The 26,257-nt window shown below is 41.5% G+C and overlaps 3 protein-coding genes across 3 annotated transcripts in view; 2 read left to right on the forward strand and 1 right to left on the reverse strand.

The window, feature by feature from the left end:
* LOC129438994 (protein NLRC3-like) overlaps positions 1-26,257 on the forward strand; it is a 469,470-nt gene that overhangs the window by 350,908 nt on the left and 92,305 nt on the right. The window lies entirely within an intron of this gene.
* On the reverse strand, positions 15,452-17,422 carry LOC141361377 (uncharacterized). The gene has a single exon (XM_073862475.1). It carries the CDS (start codon positions 17,344-17,346, stop codon positions 15,964-15,966), a length of 1,383 nt encoding a protein of 460 aa, XP_073718576.1. The 5' UTR covers positions 17,347-17,422; the 3' UTR covers positions 15,452-15,963.
* On the forward strand, positions 22,222-24,058 carry LOC141361376 (protein NLRC3-like). The gene has a single exon (XM_073862474.1). It carries the CDS (start codon positions 22,240-22,242, stop codon positions 23,659-23,661), a length of 1,422 nt encoding a protein of 473 aa, XP_073718575.1. The 5' UTR covers positions 22,222-22,239; the 3' UTR covers positions 23,662-24,058.

Here is a 26,257-nt window from a genome sequence, read left to right on the forward strand (position 1 = left end):
TGTGCGGTATGGTGGAGCTTAAGTGCAACATGGAGTTTGAAGATGTAAAGAAAAAAGAAAAACAGGAGAATTAACTTTGAGCAAGTTTGGAGGAAAGTCGGATGTATGGAACCAGTTTATGTATACATATGCATTCTCACTGGTCCCAGTAGTACGCCTTTTTGTTGTCCTTTGGTTAAGTTTTTAATATTTCTAAACTCTAACATAATAACTTTATTGACATTACTCGAGTTAAGGCGATTATAGTGGTCCTTTCATTTCACGGGTTTCATTTAATTCTATTTTACACGTAAATGTAATATTTGTGTCTTTACGTTTTGTTTCACTTTGCCATGCGTCCTGCGGTGTAAAAATAAGATATTTTTCGACTTTAAAATTCCAAAATCATGTCCTAAATTGTCGGAATATATTCCAAATGGATTCATTTGAATTTATAGACGTTTAACATTAAAATCGATGCATGGGAATAATTTATATAATTTTTTTGAAATTCCTTTTAAATGTCGCATGCATGTTCCTTATTGTACATATATAATTTAGTTCCTTTTACGTCGTTTTAATAATTTAATTCAACCGTTTATACTTTCATTCAATAAAGCACATGTTCTGTAACATTTACAAGTGCGTTAAACACCGCAAAACAATTTGGCTATATTTTTAAATATTTTTGAAAAGATGACGAACTAGAAAATCGTTTACTGAACCTAGCTTAGCTTGGACGCATTTTTCCATCGGAATATGTTTAAAATATCAAAATGGGCCAACATATTTTGATTAAAATATATTCTAAAACCATGCTAAATTATTTTAAGACTAGTAGACCTTCTAATATAGGCCAACCACACTCCACAGTTCATTCTTGTTCGTTTTATATGTGTTTCATTGTTGCATGCACTTTTTACGCATGCAAACTAAAATGCTATTTATATAGTGCGACCATTGTAAATCAATGCGAATCATTGTAAAAATGTATTAGCAATACATACCTTAATAACTAGACCTCGGGAATTTGCGTTGTGTGATTGAAAAAAATCCAAAATTCTCTTTTGAGACATTGCGAAGCTGATAGATAAACTCATTCGGCGTTCAGTATGTGGCTGTGAGTGTGCGTGCTTGTGTGCTTATGCCTATTACAGCATATCGGCTGAATGCAATCACGTCGTCAAGACAGAATCTGATAGAATCTGGCTAATACACACTGAAATAAATTAAATCATTTTAAAATTACTAAAATTATCCCTCTCTTCATCACACACCCAACATGGCATACAAAATGTCTTTGTACAGAAACAAACCAAAATCAAGAGATATTTATGAGATATAATTTTACTGTCATCGCATTTTTAAATCTCTGCCACCAGGGGGTGCTGCAGAACCCCCAGCACCCCCACTTCCCGCGCCCCTGTAGTTGTTTAAAAAAAAGATAACCACATTAAATCAGCGGGACTTTTGTTATTAAAAGCAAGTAATATAGGCTACTAAAATAACAGTGATGTGCTGTTATATTTATTTGCCGATGTGGCTCGTAGACATCGACTGTATACAACATTCAGTAGTCAATATGAAAAATTCACAGTAAAATAAAATAAAAAATAAAACATAATTTCCCCATAGACTTGACTAAGTCATACTACACACCACGTAATATTACAATATGTACCCTGTAGTTATAAAATACTTAGAGTATGAATAATTTATAATTCTTCATATTCTTACACCTTTATTACCCCAAACTTAAAATATCATTCCCTTATACCTACAAGTATGTACTGTAGAGGTACCGTTTTTACAAATAGGTACGCTGTAAATTCAGTTTAATTACGCGGTACTTTGCGGGTCGTAAAATAAAGTGTTACCGATCTTTCTCCTCTTTAGTTTCCAAACTTTGATTTGTCTGATCACAGAACAGTTTTGTCTCAGTCCATTTGAAATCAGACAGAAGAGCATTTCTGGATCTTGTTTTCATTGGGCTTCTTCTTTGCATGATAAAGCTTTAAGCAACATTTGTGGATGATAAAGTGAATTGTGTTAACAGACAGTGATTTCTGGAGGTGTTTCTGATCTCATGCAGTGATTTTCAGGACTGAATCAGGTCTGTGTTTCATTCAGTGAGGACATCACAGACATCTAATATTGATTTTACTCCCTCACACACAGAGATTTTTTGAATATTTTGATGATATTATTAGTAGATCAGTGTCCTCCCTTCATAATGTTTTAAAACACCTGATTCAACTCATCAGACTCCTTCCAGAATGATTGAAATGTCTCCATAATGAAAACATCAACAAGATAATGAGTTCAATCTGCTGTTTTATCTCCTTTCTACTCTGTTGTATTGTTCATTTTTTATAAAATAAATATTGAAATATTCAGTAAGCAGAAGATTGATTTAATTCATGTTTGACGCAGTGCACTGATACAGGCCGAATGTGCTGGTGCTGATGTTTCTCAGTGTCCCTGCATCTGATCTGAAAACACCATCAGTTATCTTATACATTTCATTCATCTGCACATCCAATATACAGTTATCTATATATAATATACAGTTCTGAAGAAAACACCACAGTATTACAATCTGAGTAATATATTTAGCATATATAGTAAGACACAACTCTTGGGATACCTCCCTGAAATGACTTTTTGCAGGTTGGGATGTCTAAAAAACTAACCTAAAATTAAAGTTCTGTTTTCCTGGCTAACCTAAAACAAACATTAAAAATGTTAGGGGAATGTTTTTTTAAAAAAAACTAATGTTAGGAAAACGTTTTGGCAACCAAAAATTGTTAGCTGGCCTGGGATGATGCTTTCATTCTTCACTCATTCATGTTACAGTCTGCACACGAGCGACATCTCGTAGACTTTGATTGTATTGCATCAAATGAGTCATTCTGGACCAAACTAGTCTAACCAGTAAGGCAGGGTTTCCCAAATCTTACCCTGGAGGTGAAGGGCCGAAGCACTGCAGAGTTTAGCTCCAACCCAGACAAAACACACTTGAATAAGCTAATCAAGGTCTTCATGATGACTAGAAAATCACAGGTGGGTAAGTTTAATTGGGGTTGGAGCTAAACTCTTTAGTGCTCCGGCCCTCCAGGGTAACATTTGGGGAACACTGCAGTAGGGATTCAGATAAAAAAATCGGCAGCTGGCAACAGGAAGTGGCCATTGACAGCCGGAAGGCAGTTACTGGCAGCCTGAAGGTAGGAGGGACCTGACACTCGCTAACAGCCAATCAATAACGACCAACGTGGACGCAACCAATTAATATGCCCCTTTAAACATAATCTATAATTACATAAACAGTGATATTACTCTTTGGAGAAATATAAGGAGCTTCACCTATCTTACTGACCAGTATACATGAAACTGTATTAAAATGGTTTACAGAAGGAAAACAGCGACATCTTCTGGCCAGACAAGACTACTACACCAACAGCTCACACATGGTCTCCTCAGCACGATATTAACTCTTTTTAACTCAATATTATGAATGTTACTACATAACTTATACATCAGAAGACTCACATCAGTTAACTTATTATTTCCTACAGTGTTTTACAGCATAAACATTGATCTATCACTATAATCATTTAATTATAATCTCACTCATCACTGAGCACGTGTTCAGGGAAATTATACAACATAGAAACATTAACACAACACAACAAACAGTCACTTACTTTTCTTCAGTAATTCAACACATGAATATTGAAAGCTGGATCATTTAGAAGGGACTGAAGAAGCTACACAACATGGTAGGCTGAACTTCATCTATCGTACCCACATTATAAGAGTCTTAAAGTGACAGACACCCAGAAATGTCAGAGCCTTTTATACAACTTAAGTGAATTAATTTGTTTTTAATTTTAGGAAGAAGCAGTGCACATCAAGGTAAGTGGTTGCAATCAATTTATTTAAGCTACATTTAAACAAAAGTTTTATATTTTATTTTACGTTACTAATGTTTTTTTTTAAATGTAGCTTAAATAAATTGATTGCAACCACTTACCTTAAAAAATTGATTTAATTAAATTAATAATTTTTTTCAGTTTAAGGTAATTTATGTATTAATGTCTCCATTTTTTATGAATCCTATAGGTTATGTTGAAAACGAGGAGAGATGCAAGGCCTTTACTCAGAAAACACCCATTCAGGGTTTAGCAGTGATTGGTGCATGATGCTGCAGGAGGAATAAGTAAGGGATCATGTAGAGGCAGCCGGTAGTTATCGGGATATAAGCCGCGACTGAAGGGGCTTATTTCCCGATAACTACCGGCTGCCTCTACATTATCCCGCTTATTACACGGCTACTTGCCACATAAGAAAAAAAAAACTGGACATGAATATGAATTTGAAACATTTTATTGGCATATTTGTTTTAAATTAACATTTTTATCCTTCTGCGAAACTTTGCACAGATGCATAAAATGATCGTAATACCTTATTAAGATCCTCTGCTTCATACTTGTCTGTCTCCATTTTTTCTCTTTTAGCCAGTCTTTGAGAAGTTTTAATGCCCATTCTGTATTTTTTGTGTGGTGGCTTCGTAGCTGTCATGCTCTATTTTGTCAAGTTCAGTCTCAGTAAGCTCTCTGTGTCTTGTCGTTGTTCGTTCTTCTATCCACTGTTTAAATGTTTTGTTTTTTCCGTACATGCTAAAATTAATGTCAACATTTTCCATTCTTAATTGTGGTTGTCCAGTGTTTGTCACAAGATGGCGCCAAACAGTAATCTTTATATGGCGCGGAGCGATTTTACTCGTACAAGTAGTACCGGCTATGCGTTATTACTTTGGAGCGGTTATTATTCGAAAAGAACGAACCTGCAAATGTCTCAACTGACCAATCAGAATCAAGCATTCCAGAGAGCCATGTAATAACTCTGTATAACACATCAGTTATGTTCTGAAAGTCTTGTGAATACCTCCAGGATTGTTGTTCGTGATTCTGATTTCTGACATCTACTAGGGGCGGCCCTAATACTATGTTTATATATATATATGACAAAGTTTCTTTGTCTCTGAGCTCTTCTGCAAATCATGCACCAAAGAGTGTCATGGTCCTGTCTTCAAGTCACAGTTTTAAGTCATAGTGACAGGATCATGGCAGCCCAATGTTTTGTGTGAGAGCACTGGCTTTGTTTTTTCATTGCCATGTGCTTTCTGTCTCGTCTCCTGACCCCGCCCCCTTGTTTCCTCGTTAATCATCCCATTATTGTTTGATTCATGTCACCTGTTCCCCTCTTGATTTGCTCCCCTATTTAATGCCCTTGTGTTTGTTGTCCTGTGCTCGATCGTCTGTTTATATGGAGTTTGTATTGTTCCTGTTTAGGCCTAATATCCAGTCCAGTTGAGTCAAGTTTAGTGTTTGTTCTTGTCTAGCTCATTGTTTACAGTTTAGTCTAGTCTTGCCTTGTTAGTGTTTTTGTATTATCTGTTAATGTTGTTTTGCCCCCTCGTGGGTTTTTGTTTTCTTGTTTTAATTAAAGTCATCAGTGTTTTCTCCATCTCTGTCTGCGCTTGGGTTCTTTGCCAGCAAATCCTGACAAAGAGTACTGTATTTCTTATGTTTTATATCTTAAGGACCACAATATGGAAATAAGGCTATGGGCTTTTTGTGTTTTTATCCTTTTGAACACTTAATGTGGATTGTTGTTGTTCAATAAAGTATTCAATCAATCAAAATCTGTCTAATACATGTATCCAAAGCTCTCTTCACTTTTTAATACAAAACAGTATATGTGTCTTTTATTAAACAATATTCTCAACTTTGTGATTATAATACTTTGCATTAAAGCAACACTTGCAGTATAAAATAACAACACAGGTTTGTAATGTTCTGAAGGATTGCGTATGAAATTGGTTATAATACTTAGCTTATGATGGTTGGATGATTTGCATATTACACAACATGTATATGTGTCTGTTTCTTGAGTTACTAATGTAAAAAAAAAGATTTAAAGGACAAGTTCGGTGTTTTGCACTTGGGGCCCTGTTTTCGGATTGTTTGTGATGAGGTGGAGGGGTTTTGACTGAAATTTCGACATATGCGGCTGCCCTGAGAATTTTTGGGTGTTTGTGTTTCAGCTCCTACCTTTACAGTGGGTTTAGTGGTGCACTGGAACAGTCCTTCCTAAAATGCATTAAACTTTCGTTTACAAAGACGTGAAACTCAGCGAGTGGTCAGGGGTGTTCACTGGTATGCTCACACAAAAATCACTGCAAAAGATGCTTTCCAACAGGTTTTATCATAGTTTTTGCCAACTCCATTGACTTGTATTAGATGTGCTGTGAGGTATTACTCCGCCCCCGGGAACTTTGTTTCTATTCTTGCAATTGGCAATGGGGGATTAGCGCCACCACCTGGGCTGGAGTGTCTATTATTCAAGCTCTAAGCGGAAGAAAATACGGGTGTGAGGCGTTTGGAAAAATAGGTCCACAAGTTAACAACGAATGCTAAAACAGCTGAGTTTCACGTCTTTGTAAACGAAAGTTTAATGCATTTTAGAAAGGATTGTTCCAGTGCACCATTAAACCCATTGTAGAGCTGTGAGATGAAACACAAACATCCGAAAATTCTCGGGGCAGCCGCATGTGTCGAAATTTCAGTCAAAACCGTTCTATTTCACCAAAAACAATCTTAAAACAGGGCTTTAAGTGTAAAATACCAAACTTGTCCTTTAAAGATTTTAAATAAAGGTCACTGGTGCGACCTGTCTCACTTTGTCATTTAGGCGTGTGTGTGTAGCCTGTATAATAACTTTATAACATACAGTACATCTAGCAGTAAGTGCTTCATATAAATATGAATTCATTTATCTACGTGTTTTTGTGCATATTTTCATTATTTCACACAAACATTGATTTACACGCATATGCATTCATACATAAATATTCAGCTGGAATTTAACGTTTGGCCAAATTATCTTCATCTTTATTTATATTCAATAAACCTTTTTAATCAGATAATACTGACATTTATACTTACACCAGCAGCAGCACAGAAGGGACTTTGGTACTTTGGTCTCTTATTGCTTTTAGTCATAAACAGGTGTGTTTTATAATCTCTCACCATTTTACAGTTTTAATGTGTCTGCATTCGTTGAAAGTCACTTACGTGTCCTTGTTCACTTTGAGAAGAAATAGATTGACGAAGGTAAGTGTTACTTGATTCGATGTTTCTAATAAATTTTTTTACAGTTAAAAGTAAAATTAAACTTTTATATTTATCTAAACAGTATCATCTATTATCGTTTTTAAAACATGACTAATATTTATTAAAGCTCAGTGACTGAATGGATTTTGTCAGAAGCAGTGCAGAGACTTTGTGCTGATTTATAACTTTTTTGTATATTTTAAATTCTTTATAATTTCTGTGTAAAGTTATTTAAATGACACTATGTCAAGTCAGTTTCATTTATTTAGCACTTTTCACAATTGTTGATTGTTTTAAAACAGCTTCAAATGAAATAGAAACTAAAACACACACAAAAAGCATGCTTGTCTACTGACTCAGAGGTTTAGACTTTGTGCTGATTTATAACAGTATTAAACCTTTGACCATGATTATGATTCATAGATTCATTAGATTCATTCAGAGTCTGTGGAGGAGAATCAGATTCATTCAGAATCTGCGGAGGAGATCAGATTCATTCAGAGTCTGTGGAGGTGAATCAGATTCATTCAGAGTTAGTGGTGTTGATCAGATTCATCAGTGGAGATCAGACTGATGTGACTGAATGATTCATGGCTCATTCACAAATATTCAGAGATGAAGATGATTCTCCAGGAGTCAGGTATTCAAGTCTGTATTAAATATTTAATCTAAACACAAGTAAATTACAAGTTACACATTTCATATTTAAATTTGACATAAACATTTTTTTTAAACTGTCATTAATATAAATAATATTCTGCATGTTTATATGATCAATTAATTTTGTAATAAGATCATCAAATAGCTCTAAATATCTTTCTTGATGCAAATTAAACTAAGAATGAAAACACTTAGTGTATATTATCTTGTTATAGATCAGACCATCAGAAGAGATCAGACTCATCTCAGATCAGCTGTTTGTCTATGAAGAGTGATGTGTCTATGCCACATCCAATACATTTTCAGGACAGAGAAACATCACCTGATCTGAGGTACAACAGCTGTCTCATGATCAGCAAGATATTTTAAAATGGACTTTTATGTATCTTTTAAATTCTTTTTAATTTCTGTGTAAAGTTATTTAAATGACGCTATGTCAAGTCAATTTTATTTATTTAGCACTTCTCACAATTGTTCATTGTTTCAAAACAGCTTCACATGAAATAGAAACTAAAACACAAAAAAGCAAAGAACAACAAAAGCGCATCAGTTTTTAATATTTAGGATGAAGTAAAATGAGTTACTCAGATTGTTTCTTTAAGTAATGTTATGAGTAGGAGTCAAACTATATTATAAACACACAGGGCCGGTGTCAAGGGAGGCATTCGCAGGCCGTGGCCCCCCAAACAGGTTGTTGTGCCCCCCTACAAAGTTTTTTATTAATTTAATATATATCAAGAATAATTAAAATAAATTAAACATTGAATGTTTCATGACTTTTAATGTAATCAACTGAGGAAAATATAGTGGATATGTGTTTTCTTTAATTAAAATAGACCAGTTTCTCTGATTGGATGTATTGCAGCGTCTCATGCGTCTTTACGTCTTTAGCATATTTGTGACTTGATACTAGCAACGTGTTTTTTCACGGCATTTCATGGATTGTGTAAAATATGGATATTAGAACATTCAGAAAGAACCAGCACCGCCTGCTTCATCTGACTTCATGCACCGACTGGCTCAAACTCAGAGATTAGAGGTTGAGGTGGAAATTTCAAATCTACAGGACACTGTTTTTGTCACAATGAAGGGTTCGGAGTCAATAGCAAGTTAACAATGTTTATTTAGAAAAGAGATAGATGCAGAGCAAAGTCAATATTTCTAGAACCACACACGGCAGTAGGAGAGAGTGAGTCGACACTATAGGAAAATAGTCCAGTTCAGATCTTGAAGAGAGAGAGCCACCCACGTTCACCGTCGTAGACACCAGCACAATCACCTCACGCGACAGAGGGCATGAAACACGCACGACTGAAGGTGGATGAAAGAACCAGCTGTTCCGAGAAACAATCAGAGTCAATACAGTTCATATAATCCACAATGTGCGATACCTGGATACACCACTCACGGAATGGAGACAGCAGGAGAAACCCGAAAGCAACTGGTGTACCGCCTGAATACGAAGCGAACCAGCTGTTTCCGGGAAAACAAACAGAGTCAATGAGGATGGCAAATATAATCCACAGGCGAGAGGATCCCGGGTGAAGACGAGCCTCTGGACGCCGAAAACCAAACCTGGAGTAACTAGAGAGAATACACAGAAACGTCCGACAAGACAAGGCTGGGTAGCAAGACTGTGACCAAAACAATGAGCGCGCAATGAGAGACAGGACGGCGTGGAATATATAAAGGGAAAAGTAAACAAGACACCACCGGTGAACAATTGCCGAAACGAGCGGGCGGGGTTTAGTGAACACATGAGGAACCGTCACCACAGGTAAATAAACAAACACATACCCCACACACCACCATCGATCACCCAGAAGTCATGACAGTAGCCTCCCCCCCAAGGCCGGCACCAGACGGACCGGGAGACTCACCCTGTCGCCGACGGAGATCCTCGATCAGATCAGGAACCAGTATATCCCGAGCCGGAACCCAAGACCTCTCATCCGGACCGTATCCTTCCCAATCCACTAGATACTGAAAACCTCTGCCCTTGCGGCGAGAATCTAGTAACCTCTTAACAGTATAGACGAGGGGCGGGAGGGTTAGGGGCAGAGACAGGAGGGTTATTGCGAGCAAATATCACAGGTTTAACCTTGGATACATGAAAAACAGGGTGAACCCGACCAAGAGAAAGGGGTAACTTAAGCTTTACCGTCACCGGATTAATGACCTTAGAGATGCTGTATGGCCCAATGAACCGTGAGCCAGCTTACGAGAAGGCTCACGGAGAGACAGATTCTTGGTAGAAAGCCATACCCTTTCACCACAAACGTAACGGGGTGGAGGTCGCCGATGACGGTCAGCCGCAGCTTTGGTTTGTCTGGAATTAGATAGTAAAAGTGTCTTAGCTCTCCTCCAATTGCGTCTGCACCTGCGCACGAAAGCTAACGCAGAAGGAACCGCTGCCTCGGGCTCCTGTGATGGAAAAATGGGGGGTTGATAACCGATGGAAAGTTCAAACGGGGACATATTAGTAGATGTAACAGGAAGAGAATTATGAGAATACTCAACCCACAGGAGCTGATTGCACCAGGAATTCGGATATTGGGACGACAGACAGCGAAGCGTTCTACCGAAATCCTGATTAGCCCGTTCGCATTGCCCATTGGTCTGCGGGTGATAACCAGAAGACAAGCTGGCCGTAGCACCAATCTGTCTACAAAACTCCTGCCAAAAACGAGAGATGAACTGAGGACCCCTATCTGACACTACGTCAGTCGGAATACCGTGTAACCGAAAGATGTGATTGATCAAAACCTGAGCCATCTCCTTGGCAGAAGGAAGCTTGGGTAGGGGAATAAAATGAACCACCTTAGAAAAGCGATCCACCACAGTTAGAATAACAGTGTTACCATTAGATGCCGGTAAGCCGGTGACAAAATCAAGGGCAATATGAGACCAGGGGCGGGAGGCCACGGGCAAAGATTTAAGCAGACCAGCGGGAGGTAAATTAGATGCTTTATTACGAGCACAAACCGAACAGGCTAATACAAACTGTCTGATGTCCGTGGTCATAGAAGACCACCAAAAACGCTGACGGATGGCAGCCAACGTTCTCCGAATACCTGGATGGCGACAAATTTGGACTCGTGACCCCACCTGATGACATCGGAACGTAACCGCTCAGGAACCCATAGGCGACCCGCTGGACACCCCTCGGGAACTTCCCCCTCCCGGCCGGCCTCTCTCACCCGCTGTTCGATACACCATACGAGGGCACCGACCACTCTCCCCTCCGGGAGAATGGTCTCAGTCCGCTCTGAATCAGACTTCTCGAACAGACGGGAGAGAGCGTCAGGCTTCGTATTCTTCGAGCCAGGCCGGTACGAGAGAGTGAAGTTAAAACGATCAAAGAAAAGTGCCCAACGAGCCTGCCTAGATGTTAGTCTTCTGGCCGAACGAATATATTCAAGGTTCTTGTGATCCGTCCAGACCAGAAAGGGCTCCGAGGTTCCCTCCAACCAGTGACGCCACTCGCCCAAAGCGAGTCTAACCGCCAACAGCTCCCGATTACCTATGTCGTAATTTCGTTCTGTTGGGTTTAACCGGTGAGAGAAAAAGGCACAAGGATGCACTTTCCCATCGATAGACGATCGCTGAGATAAAACGGCACCTACCCAGACATCAGACGCATCCACTTCCACTATAAACTGTTTAGCCGGATCGGGAATAGAGAAGACAGGTGCAGAGATGAACCGGGACTTTAAACCATCAAAGGCCTCCTGAGCCTCCCTATCCCAACGGAAACACACGTTAGGTGAAGTGAGAGCGTTAAGAGGTTTAGCGATCTGACCAAAATTTCTGATGAAACGCCGATAAAAATTGGCGAATCCCAGAAATCGCTGAAGCTCTTTCCGAGTGTCGGGTACTGGCCAATCAGCAACCGTCTTAACTTTAGCGGGATCGGGACGAATCTCTCCCTCGGCAATAACAAAACCCAGAAACGAAACCGATTGCTTGTGGAACTCGCACTTCTCCGCCTTAACGAAAAGTTGATTTTCTAATAGCCGTTGCAAAACCATGCGAACATGCTGGGTGTGTATCTGCATGGAGGGAGAAAAGATGAGAATGTCATCGAGATACACAAAGACAAATCTGTTAATCATGTCACCCAGCACTTCATTGACCATGGTCTGAAAGACAGCCGGAGCGTTACAAAGCCCGAACGGCAGAACGGAATATTCCCAGTGTCCTGAGGGTGTACTAAAGGCTGTCTTCCACTCATCACCCTCCTTAATACGTACCAAGTGATAAGCGTTGCACAGATCTAACTTGGTAAACACGTGCGCTCCCTGTAACAACTCGAAAGCTGATGACATTAATGGCAAGGGGTACTTATTCTTAACAGTAATGTCATTCAACCCTCGATAATCAATGCACGGATGAAGAGACCCGTCTTTCTTTTTAACAAAGAAAAATCCAGCACCGGTTGGAGACGAGGAGCGGCGAATGAGACCGGCTTTTAAAGCTTCACTAATGTACTTATCCATAGCCTCTCTTTCTGGTTTAGATAGGGAAAAAATACGACCCTTAGGCGGAGAAGTGTTGGGAAGGAGTTTGATTTCACAATCATACGACCGGTGAGGAAGCAGAGAAGTAGCCCGGGCTTTACTGAATTCCTGATGCAGATACGAGTACTCCGCCGGGACCCCTGAGAGATCAACAGCCGGAACCTGCGAAACAGAACAAGAGACAGGAGAGGGAGCAGGACCAAGACATGAAACATAACACGAAGACTTCCAAGACAACACAACGTTGTTCTGCCAATCAACGTGAGGATTATGTTTGGATAGCCAGTCATGCCCTAGAATGACTGGCGATTCTGAATCCTCTAAGAGATAAAATTCAATCTCCTCACGATGATTGCCAGAAACAAACAAACTTACAGGGGGTGTGCGGTGTGTGATCACAGCCATATGCTGACCCTTCAAAGTCCAGGCAGACAAGGGAGAGGGTAGAGAAATGAAAGGAATACCCCAGGACTTGGCCAACCCAGCATCCAAGAGACAGGCCTCCGCACTGGAATCCAACAACGCCTGTGAATGAAAAGAATTAATAATCACGGGTAGTGTGGTACTGCTAACGGGAGATTTAAATGACGACGCGCCCACCGAGACTCCCAAATTCATCGGCGGGCGGAACCTTTTAACGGACATGTGGCCGCCATGTGTCCTGGCTTACCACAATACAGGCAAAGTCCATTTGACAGACGACGATTCTCTTCCCCAGCAGTGATGCGAAACTTCCCAAGTTGCATGGGTTCCTCGGAGGGCATCCCAGAACCAGACTTCTCAGGTTTAGATAGCAGATGGCGAAAAGAGCGGCGCAGATCTCTTTGACGATGACGAGTCTCAACCCTCAAAGCCAGGTCGATGGCAGCCTCCAGTGACGTTGGCTCCCTGAGTGCAATCTCGTCTTGAATGGCAGGTGTGAGACCCTCGAGAAATTTAGCTCTTAGGGCGGCATCGTTCCAGTTGCAGCTAATGGCAAGCGTCTTAAACTTGATAGCAAAATCAGTGATGGAGTTATTACGCTGCCGTAATCTCACCAGTTCAGCCGCAGCCATGTCCCCCTTGAGTGAACGGTCAAATAGGCTCAACATTTCCTGCTCTAGAGCCTCAAAAGAGAGCGTAAAATGAGCCTTAGCCCCCCATGCAGCCATACCCCAGTCTCTCGCTCTCCCGGTGAGTAACGTCAGTAAAAATGCCACCTTGGAAGTGGATGATGAGAAGAGACGAGGCTGGAGCACAAAGACGAGAGAACACTGTTGCAGGAAGGACCGGCAGGTATTAGGGTCGCCGTCATAGGTAGGGGGTGTCGCCGTGTGTGGCTCTCGCTCAGCCAAGGCGGCTCCCCCAGAGGTGGAAGATGGAAGTTCACCGAGTGGGGCAACTCGGTCCAACCGTTTGCTTAACTGCGTTAGTTGCTCAGACAGAATACTGAAATCTCTGGATGAATGCTGTTCAATGACTGCCCCCTGCTGGTGAAGGGCGGTCTGCACCTCCAAACTCTCCGAACTCGCTGACTCCATTGGTGGCGCGCTCATTCTGTCACAATGAAGGGTTCGGAGTCAATAGCAAGTTAACAATGTTTATCTAGAAAAGAGATAGATGCAGAGCAAAGTCAATATTTCTAGAACCACACACGGCAGTAGGAGAGAGTGAGTTGACACTATAGGAAAATAGTCCAGTTCAGATCTTGAAGAGAGAGAGCCACCCACGTTCACCGTCGTAGACACCAGCACAATCACCTTACGCGACAGAGGGCATGAAACACGCACGACTGAAGGTGGATGAAAGGCGGAAATTGACGATCTAAAATCCAAAGTTCAAAGACGGGAGGTAATCCACTGCGGATGCAGATGTAGCTGACGCAACCCGGAAGTGACTGGTGTACCGCCTGAATACGAAGCGAACCAGCTGTTCCGAGAAACAATCAGAGTCAATAGAGTTCATATAATCCACAATGTGCGATACCTGGATACACCACTCACGGAATGGAGACAGCAGGAGAAACCCGAAAGCAACTGGTGTACCGCGTGAATACGAAGCGAACCAGCTGTTTCCGGGAAAACAAACAGAGTCAATGAGGATGGCAAATATAATCCACAAGCGAGAGGATCCCGGGTGAAGACGAGCCTCTGGACGCCGAAAACCAAACCTGGAGTAACTAGAGAGAATACACAGAAACGTCCGACAAGACAAGGCTGGGTAGCAAGACTGTGACCAAAACAATGAGCGCGCAACGAGAGACAGGACGGCGTGGAATATATAAAGAGAAAAGTAAACAAGACACCACCAGTGAACAATTGCCGAAACGAGCGGGCGGGGTTTAGTGAACACATGAGGAACCGTCACCACAGGTAAATAAACAAACACATACCCCACACACCACCATCGATCACCCAGAAGTCATGACAGTTTTAAGGAAGTTTAATGTTCGTACACGGCGTCTTCGCCTATTTTAAAGGTAAGTTAACGTTGTTTAATTTACGTAAGCTTAAATGTGAAGTGTGGCTATAGACCGTTAACAGCATTACGACGTGATTTTGGTAAAGCGGCTTTTAGGACGCGGTGTGCGCTGCGCTATGAAACCCATTCATTTCAATGGCTTGCGCCGCGCAAGGGCGGTTTGTTGTTGCGTCGAGCAAAGCGCTAGCACAGCAGCTTGCGCTCACGCCGCGGTCAAGTTCAAAATAGTTTTGCGCATAGTTTGTAATCTTTTGCACTTTATACGGGAAATGAGATGACAGTCTGTACCAGTTGTATGAGTGTGTGCTTGCACTGTATTTGTTGTTTTAATAACTTGTTTTTGCAAGTTATTGTTGCTATTGCGTGCCCCCCATTGGAAGCCACGTGCCCCCCTGTAAGTTATGGTCTGGCGCCGGCTCTGTAAACACAGTCTATGATGGAGTATGTGGAGGTATTTTGTTACTCATAGAATAATGCAATAAATAAAACCCCACACTATATCCTTTAATCCTGTCCAGAAATACATGGAGTACATGATGGAGGCACTTAAAATTATTCCCTAAATAGAATGATTGTAATCATATAATAATAATAATAAATATAGCTGCAAGCAGCGATACGGGGCCATGCACTGTCAGGAAAAGGGAAACACAAAACACGAACCCAGATGCGGACGTAACAACAAAGGGATTTATTATGAAAACAGGGGAAAAACAGGAAAACAAAACCCACGAGGGGGCAAAACAAGACTAGGGAAACACGACACTAAACTAATACTAAACTTGACAAAAACTAACAATAAACTCTACAACAGATTACACAGATCAGGACTAAGAACATCAAAAAACTCACAGGAACCGACAGGGCATGAGACAAGACGAACGTGCACTGGACAACAAACACAAGGACTCTTAAATAGGGAGAAAGTAAATTACATACAGCTGGAAATAATTACAAGTAAGGGATCGGGGAAAAAGTGACGAGACCCGGGAAATGCGTGGTCGGAATAAACCAATACTACAACCACACATTTCCCACATAGAACATATGTACTGTCAGAACCCTGCCATGCTAAACTAGATCTAAATACCAACAGGATCCGGCAGGATTCTGACAGTACACCCCCCTCCAAAAGGCGGCTACTAGACGCCTTCGAAGGGGGAACACTAAACATGGGACAAGACCGACTGACAGACAGAGAACATCCAAGAAAACATAACAAATAACATTAAGGGCAAACAAGACAGAATTACAAACGGGTTAGGATGGGATAACAAAAATAATAAACAAGGGAGGGGGGGGGGGGGAACAACAGAGTTCATAGGGGGTGGTCCAGGGTGGGAGGGTGGGGAAAGAGTCTGGGTGGCTTTAGGGTGAGTCCAAGAGTCTTGGCCGAAATCGGCAAAACCTGGCTGGGGTGGCGCTGGCTGCGCACACGGCTGGGGTGGCGCTGGCTGCGCACACGGCTGGGGTGGCGCTTGCTGCGCACACGGCTGGGGTTGCGCTGACTGCGCACACGGCTGGGGTAGCGCTGGGGTCTGCGTCGACGCCTCTGGGCGCTGCGGCGGCTGCGTCGACGCCTCTGGGCGCTGCGGCGTCTGCGTCGGCGCCTCTGGGCGCTGCGGCGTCTGCGTCGGCGCCTCTGGGCGCTGCGGCGTCTGCGTCGGCGCCTCTGGGCGCTGCGGCGTCTGCGTCGGCGCCTCTGGGCGCTGCGGCTTCTGCGTCGGCGCCTCTGGGCGCTGCGGCGTCTGCGTCGGCGCCTCTGGGCGCTGCGGCGTCTGCGTCGGCGCCTCTGGGCGCTGCGGCGTCTGCGTCGGCGCCTCTGGGCGCTGCGGCGTCTGCGTCGGCGCCTCTGGGCGCTGCGGCGTCTGCGTCGGCGCCTCTGGGCGCTGCGGCGTCTGCGTCGGCGCCTCTGGGCGCTGCGGCGTCTGCGTCGGCGCCTCTGGGCGCTGCGGCGTCTGCGTCGGCGGCTCTGGACGCGCTGGCGGCTGCGCCGGCGGCTCTGGACGCGCTGGCGGCTGAAGTGGCTGGGCTGGCAGGACAGGAAGCTGAGGCTGGACAGACGAAGGATGTGGCGGAGACGCCACCACATCTTTCCTCCTCTTCTTCTTCTTGTTCCTGGGTGCAGAAGGTGCAGGGGAAAGAACAGGAGTAGGCGTGGATGAGGTAGATGTGAGAGAGCCTCCCAGGGTCGGAGAGGCGGGAACTGAACTCACCAGCCTTATCGACCCCGTGATGAGACCCCTGGGGCCCGATGGCTGCGGACCGACAGTCAGCTCCTCCTTGCTCCTCCGTTGCTGTCGGTCGAGACGGCCCACCATCTCCCAAAACGGCATAGAAATGAGCCCTGCACGTTCCGAGACAGGAGGCGGGTTATCAAGGCCGGCCAGGAGGTATCTATTGACCATCCGGTCAGAAAAGCAAGCCCTTCTGTCCAGGACCTTCTGGGCATAGCTCCGCACATCAAGTCCCTTCTGTGCTGGAAAGAACCCAAACCCGGAACGTGACTCAGCGGTAAGGGCATTCCACCAAACTGGGTCCTCGGCCATAGTCCGCTGGGTTCTATATTGGCACGTTCGTTCTGTCAGGAAAAGGGAAACACAAAACACGAACCCAGATGCGGACGTAACACATACCTGTCAAGTATCCCGTTTTGGCCGGGAAAGTCCCGTATTTTACCCTTCTTTCCCGCCGTCCTCCCGTATTAGTATTTTCCCGTAAATCTCCCGTATTTTAACCTGCGTAATTACAAAATAATAATGCCCGGGCAAAGTAATAAAAAACATTCCCAATCCCAGATCGCTAAAGATCCACTGATTCTGCTAATCCACTTCGTGTTTTCCCACCCGCTCCGCATCATCTCTGTGTGCACTCTCTGCCTGGAGAGCGAAGACGACAGTTTCTGTCTGAAGTTTGTTGCATTAACAGGTACATTTATTACATTATATCAGTTGTTAAACCGCAGAATTAGTAATTTGGAAGTTTGTTTACGTATTTCTTTGGTTAATGATTTGCTGTCGGTGTTCTAAAAGTGCTAACAAGTTAGCAAGCAAACAGCAACAAAATATCCACATTATTATCGTTACAATGCTTGTCTAATGAATTAAATGTTCCCGGTCAGATCTAAGTTAACATAAACACTAAATTTGCTGTTGTTGGCACACTTTGTAGACAAAAAATACCAAAAACACCAATGCCTTCACAAAATAAAGACAGAGAACAGAAAGGGAGGCTGGTTTGGGCCACTGCCCCATCTATCTAGCATTTTCATTTTCTAAATGACAGTTCTCATTACAAAGAAAAGTGAATGGTTTATAAATAATTTTGGCATTAAGGTATAATGCAAAATAAGTTAAAATAAGGCTTTTCAGCCTAAGGCCATTGGGTTTTGTACAGATGCAAATTTATGTGTATAGTATGTACAGTATGAGTGTGACTTATGAAATGTAGTTTTCACAGAGCTGTGTGTTTCACTAGTTTTCTTGCTAATTAATTAGTTTGTTTAGTTAATTTTAACACAATTATCAGCACTAAGTTTTAAAAAATATTATCCGGCCCTCCCCAGTCTTTAAATGTAAGGAATACTGGAGCTTGTTTGGGTTGGTGGTGGGACTGTTCGCGGTGGGCGCCGGAAAATTTCCCTTATTTTCAAATCCAAAACTTGACAGGTATGACGTAACAACAAAGGGATTTATTATGAAAACAGGGGAAAAACAGGAAAACAAAACCCACGAGGGGGCAAAACAAGACTAGGGAAACACGACACTAAACTAATACTAAACTTGACAAAAACTAACAATAAACTCTACAACAGATTACACAGATCAGGACTAAGAACATCAAAAAACTCACAGGAACCGACAGGGCATGAAACAAGACGAACGTGCACTGAACAACAAACACAAGGACTCTTAAATAGGGAGAAAGTAAATTACATACACCTGGAAATAATTACAAGTAAGGGATCGGGGAAAAAGTGACGAGACCCGGGAAATGCGTGGTCGGAATAAACCAATACTACAACCACACATTTCCCACATAGAACATATGTACTGTCAGAACCCTGCCATGCTAAACTAGATCTAAATACCAACAGGATCCGGCAGGATTCTGACAATGCACCATCAGCGCAATGAGCACCCAAAGCACAGCAAGAAAGATACAACGTATCAATCACCCAGGGCGCATTGAGAGATCAAGATCACAAAGCTCAGCAAAGAACCCAAAGCGTAGCAATGACAGAGCAGAACCACCGCAGTGCAGAGCAGCAACAGAAAACATGGCAAAAATAGAACATATGTGAACTACAGACATGTCGAGAAGAATAGGTGAGAAAGAACAAAACTTTAATAGAAGAAATTAACACCTGCCTCAGGTGGGATTCAAACCCATGAACTCAGGATCTCTATGCATCCGACTTAGTAGATGTGCCACTCAGTAGACACAGCTCAAAGTGCAGCAGAAAAGAGCTTAAATGCCATAGAAAGAATTCAGAAGTTATAAGCAGTTCGATAAGAACTGTTATAGTTTATTACCCCTAGGTGGCGCTGTACTCTGATTTCCCAGGTACCCTCTGGACATCATGCCGAAGCTCCCTACCGATTTTTGTGCCGATATATCCGATACTTCAAAAGTTATAGCAATTTATGACAAATTTCAAAATGGCGGACAGACGGTTCGGTCAAACCCGGCATAATAAACATCCACAGATGCGGCATGAGCCAAGGAATCTGTAGACACCACGATCATAATTTTCTGACAAACGATTCAGAAGTCATGGGCAAAAATAGCCTATTTTCATATCTCATGACCCATAGGTGGCGCTGTCACAAAAACTGGCATAGACCCCCATTTCATGGTCGACATAAAGTGTACCAAATTTTATTTCGATTGATCAAAGAATGACCGAGATACAGCTTCAGAACCAATTTTGCGTCAATTTCGTTAAGTTCGCGCATTAATTACTTTTGAATAAAGAAAAATATCAAAATTCTGTTCAGTCATTTCTATGGAGCTCACTCTAAAGATCACATGTGCCAAATCTCATAAGAATTGAACCAAATTTGAAGGAGGAGTAGCAAAAAAACGAAAAACTGTACATTTCAAAATAGCCGCTACTGTAATGGGAGGAGTCTTACTGTAAAGTATCAAATTCAATAAGCGGGATGAGAGCAATCACACGTGTACTAAGTAGAATTCTCATAGATCTAATGGATCACGAGTTATAACCATTTGAACATTGAATTTTTGAGCAGATGGTGGCGCTATAGAGATTCTGCTAGAGACCCCATTTTTGGCCACATGACTATTTATGACCACCACTACAACTATGCAAAATTTCATCATTTTCCTACATACGGTTCATAGGGCTGCCATCAGGGCTGGACTGAGACAAAACATTGGCCCTGGCATTTTGTCCCAGGCCGGCCCACTACATAGGATCACAAATCTTTGTGCAATTTTCACTACCAACTCCATATAATGATTAAGTAGAAAACTATAAGAGCTGACATGTGACATTACAAAAATGTAAGCGGGTTAAAAGGCTTATGATAACACTGAGACCTGATAAAGTTACAATGAAGTCGCAGTCTCACGGCAGATCCACAAGTCCCATTACAGTGTGTGCAGAATATTTTGATCACTTTTTTTCTGAACACCTTTTACCAATTCCAAACCACAGTAATTTTAACAACTAACATTCATTTTTGTGTATATTTTCCCTGTCATCCTATTTTATGACCTTGCTGCCCGAATCAGGATTTCTTGTCTAATGGTCAAACCTAAATTTTGCAATTTCCATGCATGGCATCTTTCTTATGGACATTAAATAATGAATTTCCAGCATGTGTGTTTGTCCATTTTTAATTATAAAAACAAATGTGCCTTATAATTCTGCACACCTTAATTAAGGTGCTTTTTTCTCCAGCCAGTCATCATTAACAATAATGTATTCCTTATAAATGCTGTATTTACATAAATAATGGTAGTAATTAAGATTAATTTGGTTTGGAATTAGTAAATATGTTTGATAAAAACTGTGATCAAAAGATTGATTTAGCTACATAATAATTCTGCACACAATGTATTTCATTGCAGTGTAATCACTGTCATTTTGCAAACAGCCATTGGTCTATCACTTGTGTTTTTGACTGCGTTTTATCAAGAGGATATCTAACAGCAGTGTTTTAAAAGCAGTTCTGCTTACCGCACGTCAACTCGCTTCTCAGACGCACACTGATGTTGCATGCTTCATAAATAAGCCCGAAAAGTTGTGATTGGGCTAGCCAAATGTCAAATAAAAAAGAACCAATGGGCCGCGGATTAGGTGTCTCCTGGGTTGGTCTGTCCGAAAAAGAAAAAAAAATTACTCTAACTTTTTGGGAAAATGCAGTACATTGCCACTGCGCCTTTTAGCGCCATTAATGAATTACATGAAAACAGAAACAAAGAAAGAAAGCAACGGCCCACGTTGCGCGATGTACGAGTATTACGGGCTGGTCAGACAAAAATAGTGTGAGACGTATGATACGTCGTGTGAATGATACTCGTGGACTGCATCTGACACAAGAAACAGAGGGGAGGGGGTGGAGCCTGTTAAGAGATGATTGGGCCAGCTCAGTGTCAGTATGGAAAATGAACCAATGGGCCGCTGTCCCTGCATTATGGGCCAGTCGTTGGCCAATTTAAAAAAAATCCTATTTTAGGCTATCCACCAGCCCCCAAGTGCGTCGGCCCACCAAAATGCCCGGTATGCCAGATTATCAGTCCAGCCCTGGCTGACATAGACTCCCATTGGGGAAGATTAAGATTAAGAAGATTAAGAATAATAATAATACTAACAGAAACAATAGGTGCCACAGCAATAATAATAATAATAGCACTAAAGTGAAGTAGCAATATCTGTAAGATTATAACTGGACAATAATAATGAAAGCAGTATTAATGAAAAAATTAAATTAAATTAATCTATATTATCATTATTTATAAATGTGCTACTTTTCTTGATTACTGCAAAATGATTTTTAGAAACCTGGAGAGCTCTGACAAACATCTACAGCAGAAGAGATCAGACTCATCTGAGATCAGCTGTGTGTCCATGAAGAGTCATCAGTCAATAACATTTCAGAACAGAGAAACATCACCTGGACAGAGGTACAACAGCTCTGTATAGATAAAGATATGATAATATACTCAAATATGTGTTCATAAACTGTTGACTAGTCTATTAATATCAGATTGTCTGAATGTCTTCTGTTTAAGGTCAATTATATTGTCTGGATCAGACTCAGATCAATTAAGAGTGTATAAGAATCATGTTGTTATTTAATTAAGCAGATATCACTTACATGCCATTATTTTTTAGTTTACAACTTCTTTAATTTATATAATAGTATCATGCATCTGTTTACAGTTATCAGAAAACATTCAGATAAAATCTGATGAAGAAGTTTGAGTGTTTATGTGAGGTAACATCAAGTGAGAGAAACCCAACACTACTGAATGAGATCTACACAGAGCTCTACATCACAGAGAGTGAAAGTGGAGAGATCAATAATGAACATGAGGTGAGACAGATTGAGACACAATCCAGAAGAACAACAACAGAGGAGACACCAATCAAATGTAATGACATCTTTAAACCTTTACCTGAACAAGACAAACACATCAGAAGTGTGCTGACAAAGGGAGTCGCTGGCATTGGAAAAACAGTCTCTGTACAGAAGTTCATTCTGGACTGGGCTGAAGGGAAAAAGAATCAGGACGTCCACCTCATATTTCCACTTCCTTTCAGAGAGATCAATTTGATGAAGAACAAAACACTCAGTCTTTTAGATCTTCTTCATCTTTTCTTCCCACAAACAAAAGAAATGGAAATCTTCAGTGATGAATATAAAGTGTTGTTCATCTTTGATGGTTTGGATGAGTGTCGTCTGTCTCTGGATTTTAAAAGCAAAGTGAAGTTGTGTGATGTAAGTGAATCAACCTCAGTGGACGTGATGCTGACAAACCTCATCAAGGGGAATCTGTTTCCCTCTGCTCTCATCTGGATCACCTCCAGACCAGCAGCAGCTGATCTCATCCCCTCTGAGTGTGTTGATCGAGTCACAGAGGTACGAGGATTCACTGATCCACAGAAGGAGGAATACTTCAGGAAGAGAATCAGTGATGAGAGTCTGTCTGATCAAATCATCTCACACCTGAAGTCATCCAGGAGTCTCTACATCATGTGTCACATCCCAGTCTTCTGCTGGATTTCAGTCACTGTTCTAGAGAGAATGTTGAGTGAAGCAGAGAGAAGAGAGATCCCCAAGACTCTCACTCAAATGTACACACACTTCCTGATCATTCAGACAAACATCAAACATCAGAAGGACTATGAGAAGAAAGATGAAGACATGATCTTCAAACTGGGGAAACTGGCTTTTGAGCAGCTTGTGAAAGGCAATCTGATCTTCTATGATGAAGACCTGAGAGAGTGTGGCATTGATGTAGCAGAAGCATCAGTGTACTCAGGATTGTGTACTCAGATCTTCAGAGAGGAGTTTGGTTTGTATCAGGGGAAAGTTTACTGCTTTGTTCATCTCAGCATCCAGGAACATCTAGCAGCTCTTTATGCTCACATCTCCTCCACAAACTACTACAGAAATGTGTTAAATCAAAGTCCTGAACCAGTTCGACTTTTTAACATTTTAGATATGGTAAAACATAAATCAGCAAAGAAGAACTCAACATTTGAGTTACACCAGCGAGCTGTAGATGAATCTTTACAGAGTAAGAATGGACATCTGGATCTTTTCCTGCGTTTTCTTCTGGGTCTTTCACTGGAGTCCAATCAGATTCTCTTACAGGACAGGGTTTAAGTCTAGACTCTACGAGCTGCCGTAACTAAAAACACCTGCACTGATGTTAGGTGTGCTTGTAGAAAGAGATGACTGAGACTCTGACAATGAATCAAAATGATAAACTTCAATTATAAAACAAGAAATTAACAGACAGGCAACAAAACAAACTAAATACAACAGAGAACAAACATCAGTGGGGAAACAGGAGAGAGTTTATATGGTATGATGAAGATGATGATGTGATGATGATGGGTAATGCAGTCCAGAGGTAACTGGTGAAAATGCATAAAACATATGACAGATTTTTAAATATATCAGTGCATTGTTTTGTCATAAGATGCCAGTAATGTCTTTGTAAGGTATGTTTCTAAAAACAACTTTAATCTCCTAAATTCTCATCCTGGCCTTAGGTGTCATTTACGCTGGGGACATGTCCCCACCACTTTTTGACATGGCTGATTTTGTCCCCACAACTTTTTGAAAGCATTTGGTTAAAATTTTATTTTACCTGTGCAACTTGCACTGCAAAAATGACTTTCTTACTTACTATTTTTTTCTTGATTTTAGTAGAAATATCAAAAATTTCTTAAATCAAGATGCTTTTTCTTGATGAGCAAAATGACTCTAAGAAAATAAGTCTAGTTTTTAGACAAAAACTATACAATTTAAAGTAAGCAAAAATATCTGCCAAAGGGGTGAGAAAAAATCTAAAAAGAGATACATTTTTTCTTAAACACTTTTCACAATTTTCTCACCCCATTGGCAGATGTTTTTGCTTGTTTTAAGCCCAAATTTACTTAAATTATATTTTTTTTGTCTAGAAATTTGACTTGTTTTTTTAAGGCAATTTTTCTCATAAAAAAATACATCTTGATTTAAGAATTTTTGGATATTTGTACTGAAAACAAGACAAAAATACTAAGAAAGAAAGTCAGATTTTCAAGAAAAAAATTCTTAGTATTTTTGTCTTGTTATCAGTAACAAATATCTAAAAATTCTTAATGCTCCACTGTGTACTTTTTTGGGTTAATTCTTAGCAAAAACCCATGTTTTCTTTCAAAAGTATGTGCTCATTCCATAGACCGTAAAAAAATATGGACGTAGTGTCCGTGACGTCACCCATTGGTTTGTGAAGATAGCTTTTGAAGCTTAAAGTAGGGGTTGCCTGCCGTCGCCATCTTGGCCGCACGTCCCGGCGAATTACTCACGGAAAACCGAAAATGGGTAAAGAGGCGGGACATGGGTGAAGCTGAGGTAAAACCACGCCCGCCTAGCGCGAGTCTAGTGACAACAGTGGCTGTTCAACCGACACTCAAGCGGCCACGCCCTTAATTATGCAGAAGTTTAAGGCTTAATATAATTTAAACGGATGAGTTAAAAAAAAAATTCACCCCCCCTCAGAGTTGTCATAAAGGGCAAAATTAGCTATATAGGCCGAAAACACTTTTTGTACCAGGCTGTAAACATATTATTTTCTACTGTAAAGTTGGCCATTTTTAACATGGGAGTCTATGGGAATTGACTCCCTTTTGGAGCCAGCCTTAAGCGGCCAGTTGATGAATTGCAGTTTAAGTCACTTCCGTGTTGGCTTCATTAGAGAGATCGGAAGGTTGCCCCTCGGCTCATTCATGTGTAATTACTTCCACCCACTAATCAAAGTATTCTCGTAAGTGTAGAATCTGCTATTTAAAATACATACGGTCGAGTCCCTCGACTGGCTAAATCCATGTTGTGCCTCCATCTTTAAAAATACATTCGCCGACGAGGGACATTCCGAAAATTCAAGCTCCGCCTTTCGCGCTTTCAGACTACACTCACGCTGGCCGCTAGCTGAAGCCTCCCGAGGTTGCATGTGTAGGCGGTAAACGTCATCAAGACAGTCTTATTTCAGAATATTAACAATTATAAAGCTGACAATTATTCTTAGTTAATTGTAAATTGATGTAATATGCTTATGACTTGCGAATGTAATGCTCAGTTAATTTAAATAAACCAGGCTTGATGACGTATGCAGCCCAAATATATGCGACCTTGTAGACTGAATCCTTCGGATTTTACAACAGCCGCACGCTGTGATAAACTTGCGATCTAATGCTTTGATTTGAAAGCCTGTTGAAGACCTATTCTCGAGGAAATTAAAACAAGTCGCCAAGGAAGCGAAACGGGGATTTAAAACGACAGCGCGACAGGAAAAACATCAAGACCAAAGTCAATATTGGAGTTAGTTTTCCAAGATGGGGCTCAAGGGACACAGAAGTTGCCTAACGTTACTTCTATCTTCACCACAGGTAATTCAGCATATTCGTTTACATCTACACAGTCTATGTTGTAAACTCGAAGTTTTATAGTTCCCTTTCAGTCGGTCACTACGACGTCACGTCGTGACCGACGAATTGGGAGCTCGCTTAGAGAGACCAATCTGCTTCGAATACTACTAAAACGCCAATGAACTTGGCATTGAGATATTTGCATAATGCTGGCGCCGCCCCGCCAGGTGCGTATATAAGGCGCACGTGCAAATAGGGAAATCAGCTTTTTATCGCTTCGAAAGCCGGCAGTATCTGCTACTGAGAAGCTACTTCACTCTGTTGGGATCGATTGCGGAAGTTGGTTG

This window comes from Misgurnus anguillicaudatus, chromosome 24 (genome assembly GCF_027580225.2).
Source record: "Misgurnus anguillicaudatus chromosome 24, ASM2758022v2, whole genome shotgun sequence".
Lineage (NCBI taxonomy): Eukaryota > Metazoa > Chordata > Actinopteri > Cypriniformes > Cobitidae > Misgurnus > Misgurnus anguillicaudatus.

Bases quoted from the DNA above. Each gene is read 5' to 3' on its own strand.
- LOC141361376 (XM_073862474.1), top strand. From the start codon at position 22,240: ATGAAGAAGTTTGAGTGTTTATGTGAGGTAACATCAAGTGAGAGAAAC.
- LOC141361377 (XM_073862475.1), bottom strand. From the start codon at position 17,346: ATGGCCGAGGACCCAGTTTGGTGGAATGCCCTTACCGCTGAGTCACGT.